Source organism: Diachasma alloeum, unplaced genomic scaffold (genome assembly GCF_001412515.2).
Source record: "Diachasma alloeum isolate Michigan unplaced genomic scaffold, Dall2.0 Dall_scaffold_00296, whole genome shotgun sequence".
Lineage (NCBI taxonomy): Eukaryota > Metazoa > Arthropoda > Insecta > Hymenoptera > Braconidae > Diachasma > Diachasma alloeum.
In genome coordinates this window covers 1502173-1507420 of record NW_021680435.1, presented here as the reverse complement: position 1 = coordinate 1507420, position 5248 = coordinate 1502173, and the positions used below count along the sequence as shown (strand labels likewise).

Sequence of the window (5248 nt, the reverse complement as noted above, 5' to 3'; positions counted from 1 at the left end):
CTGATTCGCTGTCTCCAATCATTTATCTCCATACTAAAACGATATAAGATGGCCATTTTGAAAATTTAACGTTTAGTCCTAGGGCAATGACCGGATTAGTATTTTTGTTTTTACAATGAAAGCAATCTTGCCTTCATCAGATATTGAACGAAATCCTTTTAGCGACTATTCTGTTACATAATAGACGAAACTCTCGGAGTTTTAGATCATTCTTTCCGGTCAATAAAGAAAAGAATTGATCGAAAGTTATTATTACACGTGAACAGTGAATTCCTCTTCAAACCACCTCTAACAATCAGCCCTGTTTATGTAATAATGGAATTATCACGGAAAAGGAGGATTTGTGAAGGAAAGCCCAGAGACCGTTCGTATGCTGAAAAAAAATTTCCGCAAAAAATTCGAATGGTTGTTGGTCACTTGCTCCCATTGCGGGTGGGTTAGAGTGGGTGTGACCCATTACGGGTCGAACCAACTTGCCTTTTCTTCATTCCTTAGGAAAAAAAACGCAAATTCTGAAAGTTTTATCCGAATAAATTAACAACTGTTGAGATGATTTTCATTGGAATTCGATCAGCCTCGAGTTATATGGCAATTCATTTTTTGCACAAATGAAAAAACAATTTAATAGTAATAAGAATGCGAGCAATATGGAAAAATTCTCGAAAAGTTTCAAATTTCTAAAAATCATCATCGAAAAACCCTAAAACCTAATACGATTCTGCTTACTATGCAATTGAAATCAAGTTATGTGAAGCCGCGTCGATTACGCAATAATTCGAATCCCATCGTTTTGCCAAGTAAAATCATCGAATTTCAATGAAACTCTCGCTTTTTGGCGTTTTTTACCAGTTTTAAGTAAAGAAGTTTTAAGTGAAGAACTAATATTGAATGGCGCTTTTCTTGGCGCGATTTTTTTCCAACTTGTCTGGGTGTGTTTCTTCGAACCGAATTCTTTCGTTTCTGATTTTGACGTGTTTCTTGGGGACTGAAATAACCTCCAACCCCTCACTCCCCCGTAGCCTGATAGGATTCAATTGTTTTATCGAAATTTCCATTCCCAACAAACACGTTGAAATTGAAAAGAATTAAAGTCGCTTAAAAAAACACTCGGATGAGTTAGAAAAAAAACATGTCAAGAAAAGCGTTATAACAAAACGCGGAGATGATCGTTTCCATAATGTAATCATTTCAAAGTTACACGCAGACGTATAGTTTGAAAAACAAGTTGAATTGGTTGATTTGTTTAGGCGAAATTGGATAAAATTTCGCTTACATACATATGTATGCACACACATACATATTTTCAGATACGTTTTTGGATAACTTCAGAGGCCGTGAAACGTGACAAATCTTCAAAATTCACATTACATTTTCGGGGTCATTACAAAAAGTTTTGATTTTCTGGGACTTGTGTTTTATGGCAAAATCTAAAGAACCGCGAGGCCATGTTGTTCAGAATATAATCAGTACTAAATTACATGAAAACACATCAATAGCGTGAAAAAAATTGAGTCGCATCGTTTTTTCGCGAGAAATCGTAGCACAAAATTTTGGTCACATACCCACACACCCGTCCACATACAGACCGGTCTCTAAAAAGTATCGAGAGAGTTTCTAGGGGTCATGAAACGTGGAGGAATCATAACATTTCCACAATCGATTTTCGGGGTCATTACAATAACTTCTTCCCTTCGGCTCGAGAATTCAAAAAAGGTCTTATAGCATTTTGTTTCGAAAATGTTAATTTTCTAGATCATTCCATGATGTACGGAATGAGAGGAATTGATAAATTATGCCATTTTTCAATGCACATACTCCCTCCCCCATAAAGTGGAAAAAAAAAAACATAGATGGAAGAATTGAGCCAAAACTTCAGTAATTAGTGTGTATAAAACGGACATGTAATATTACTCAACATATATTTAATATCGTACAGAATTTTGACTATTTAAATTGTATTTATCACAAGTATTCGTATGTACATGCATTCTGACGTATTTTTTATAGAAAAAAAGGAGATTTCACCATTTTTAATTGTTTACCTGAGTGATACGTCTCAAATGCACGATTTAATAGAGAGAATAACAAAAATTATGAAGTTATAAACTGTATTAGGAATGTCGTTGCACGAAAAACAAGAATAGAGTGTAAAAACAAGGAAAAATAGCCACTTATCCAGTCTCAGTTAGGTCACGGGCCGCTTCCTGATCTAGGATCCAATACAGTTTTCCATTCGTTGGTTGAACCCGACCAGCAGGGAGATTCTCTTTATCCTTCAGTATACGCTAGAGTAAAAAAATCATAAATTTTTCTGTGCAAAACAGATAATATTTTTTGATTATGCATTTATTTCGAACTCGAATGATTTCCGAAGACAATATCACTCATTAGCCGAATTATTTTATCGTTCTGCTTGACCACTGTTATTTTACAGTCATTGACAGAATCAATGAGGAAAAAATGAGTATTTTACGAATATGAATGAGCATAACGAATATTATGTAATTATTGAGAGAACTAGAATCCATTCACACGCCTGACAAAATTTAATAGAAAACCTAGCGAATTCGCTAGAAAATTCTATTGGAATTCTATAGGATTTCTATGGAAATTCTATTGAAAAAGTCAATAGATTTCGAATTTCTGTTTGAAATTTTCTCTTAAGATTTTTTCTACAAGAATGCTTGGGCATCAATTTCCTAAGTTTTTTCCACTCGGATTCTGTAATGCAAAACAAAATAAAATCCAGCGGAAAACATGTAGAAAATTTGTGCCCAATATTTCTACTAGAAAAATCTGAAGAGAAAAATTCTACCAGAAATTCGAAATCTATTGGCTTTTTCTTATCGAATATCTAATAGAGTCAGCGCAAAAAACAAATAGAATTTTTCAATGGAATTGCAATAGAAATCCTATAGAATCCCCATTGAATTCTTATAGAATTCCAGTAGAATTTTTTAGCGAATTCGCTACGATTTCTATTGAATTTTTTCATGCGTGCAGAAGTAAAATAATAAAAGGTTCTGGATGTAATTCGCAAGCTCTGGTAATAACGTGATTGGGGCTATTGACACCGACACCTCAAGTACAAATCGCTCAAAGTACGGCCGAGCTTATGTATACTCTTGCCTAACTCTGGGTGAAAATTTGGATCAACTTTCCGTTTCCATGGAGTCGTGGGCTGGAGTAGACATAAATTTAGCCATCACTGCGGCACATGAAATCCCAGTGTAAAAAGCCCCAATGTCAAATCATGAATTTGGAAAATAAATGTAAATGATTCAGATAAAATCACCTTAACCATATCTGCTTTGCTAGCTCCAGTAATAGCAAATATACATGCTTTAGCATTGTTGATGACTGAAAAGGTCAGGGTAATCCTTGAGGGAGGTGGTTTTGGGGAATCATTGATTGGGCAGACCCACCGACTAGTTTCTTCAAGCAGTCGATGGCCAGGAAAGAGTGAGCACGTGTGACCATCCGGACCCATACCCAGTAACAGCAAGTCGAATCTTGGTAAGCTGTCTGGAGGAAAGTAAACTGCCATCTTCTTTATGTAATCGTTGGCAGCCTCAACAGCTGTAACAATGAATTGCCGTTTATGCGAATACCGTTTAAAAATTCATAACAAAGATGTCAATAATGTGTGAAACTAACGGGAAATTGATCTATAAACTTTTTTGATTGACCATAAAATTTTCAACAAAAGTAAATCTGGATAAATTTCTATGAAGCCTTTCAATTTTTACAAAGACCTGTAGAATGTCTGCAGTTAAACTGCGGAAATGTATTATTTGGTACGCATTACATTTTTTTTCAGAAAATTTCTGTGGCGAATTTCTATGAATTATTACGAAGACATTCACAAATACCAATACCAATATAAATTGACGAGTATCAATTGATGAGTACATTTGAATGCCGAAAAATTCAAAGTTATTTTGATGTTGAAACCCCAAACTCGAGACCTTACCAGAAAAGTCCGAGTCAATTGTTATGAACTGATCCTCAGTTATGGGAATTTTTCCAATGAGACTGGCCTTGTAGACTCCAAACGTTGAGTCCTCATGGTCAAATGGCACAACTCTTTCATCACAGAAAAAAAAGCGCCATTTGCTCCAATCAGTTGTTATTGCTGGCAATCCGTCTGATAAAAATTTTACGAGGGATCCACCTATCAAACAAACACAAACTTGAGAATTTCGATGGAGACGTAAACAATGATTTCATTTATTAATAGGAGAATTCATGTCAAAAAGATTCTCAGTTTTGTCATCATCTTTAAAATTAATATTCAGTCAATAACAAAATGGATAATGTTAGTACTGAAATTGCGTAGAAATTGAGAGTCCAATAAGTCCTCAATGAGTGGCATAATTCAGCTCGCTTTTCTATGGAGAAAAACGAAAGATCAATAAATCAATAACCGAGAACTGAAATAATTTCCTAGTTTTCAATCGATATCCTGGAATCTGCGAATCGTATAGAAAATACTGCAACTTTTTTTTCATAAATTGAAATAAGAGGTACAATATATCTATCCCCAAAGGTTTTTCCACCACTCTTAAATTCGTAAATATTCAACAAAAACTAAAGTCTGCATGAAATAAACTTACGTATCACCTTTTATCACTTGACTACTGACTTTAATGATTGTTAATATTTATTATAATTGTTTCTTCAAGGAATTTCTAACATATTTCCAGACGATAATTAACTCTAACATGAGCGATAACTGCAGCATGATGAAATATCCTCCCTCATTACAATTCATAGAAGTTGAACTTTAAGACAATTTCTCGAAATCACTTATATTTTTCGATAATTCAACAGTTCTGAATAATCACCTGATACACCAATTTTGAAGATGTCATTGGCTCCGATTGCATCATTAGCACTTTCTTCAATAATCTCGGCTAATTTTCTAACGACACCAGCAGCATCAGGTTCCACAATTGTCTGAGCCATTGTCCTATCTACCTCCTCCCTCACTTGGAATAAAAATATATTAATTCTCTCTCAAGTTCATCAAACACGACGAGTCAAACAACTAATTACACTAATTCCGTTGTAGCAAGTGGTTGAATATGTTTTTGTTAATATCGAAAACACAAAATTGATGAAGAATTGCAAGACGTCCAAAACCAAATCTATCGTCGAAGAATAAAACGGCGATGAATCGAATCAGATACCTTGTCCAATTTTCCGTTTATCTCAGAAACGAGTGATTTTAGGAGAAAACTTGAAA

At 34.6% G+C, this 5248-nt stretch overlaps 1 protein-coding gene across 1 annotated transcript; it reads right to left on the bottom strand.

Annotated features, from left to right (window-relative positions):
- Window positions 1–1879: 1879 nt before the first annotated feature.
- On the bottom strand, window positions 1880–5166 carry LOC107039337 (6-phosphogluconolactonase). Its single transcript, XM_015258902.2, has 4 exons — window positions 4848–5166; window positions 3974–4174; window positions 3296–3579; window positions 1880–2285 (listed from the first exon to the last, which is right to left on the bottom strand). The coding sequence occupies exons 1-4, from the start codon at window positions 4966–4968 to the stop codon at window positions 2172–2174; spliced, it is 720 nt and encodes a 239-aa protein (XP_015114388.1). The 5' UTR covers window positions 4969–5166; the 3' UTR covers window positions 1880–2171.
- Window positions 5167–5248: the final 82 nt, after the last annotated feature.

Excerpts from the sequence above, each read along its gene's own strand:
- LOC107039337 (XM_015258902.2), bottom strand. The coding sequence starts at position 4,968 with ATGGCTCAGACAATTGTGGAACCTGATGCTGCTGGTGTCGTTAGAAAA. Across the intron at positions 3,580-3,973 it reads AATTGACTCGGACTTTTCTG|CTGTTGAGGCTGCCAACGAT; the intron begins GTAAGGTCTCGA and ends TCATTGTTACAG. Across the intron at positions 2,286-3,295 it reads GCAAAGCAGATATGGTTAAG|CGTATACTGAAGGATAAAGA; the intron begins GTGATTTTATCT and ends TTTTTACTCTAG.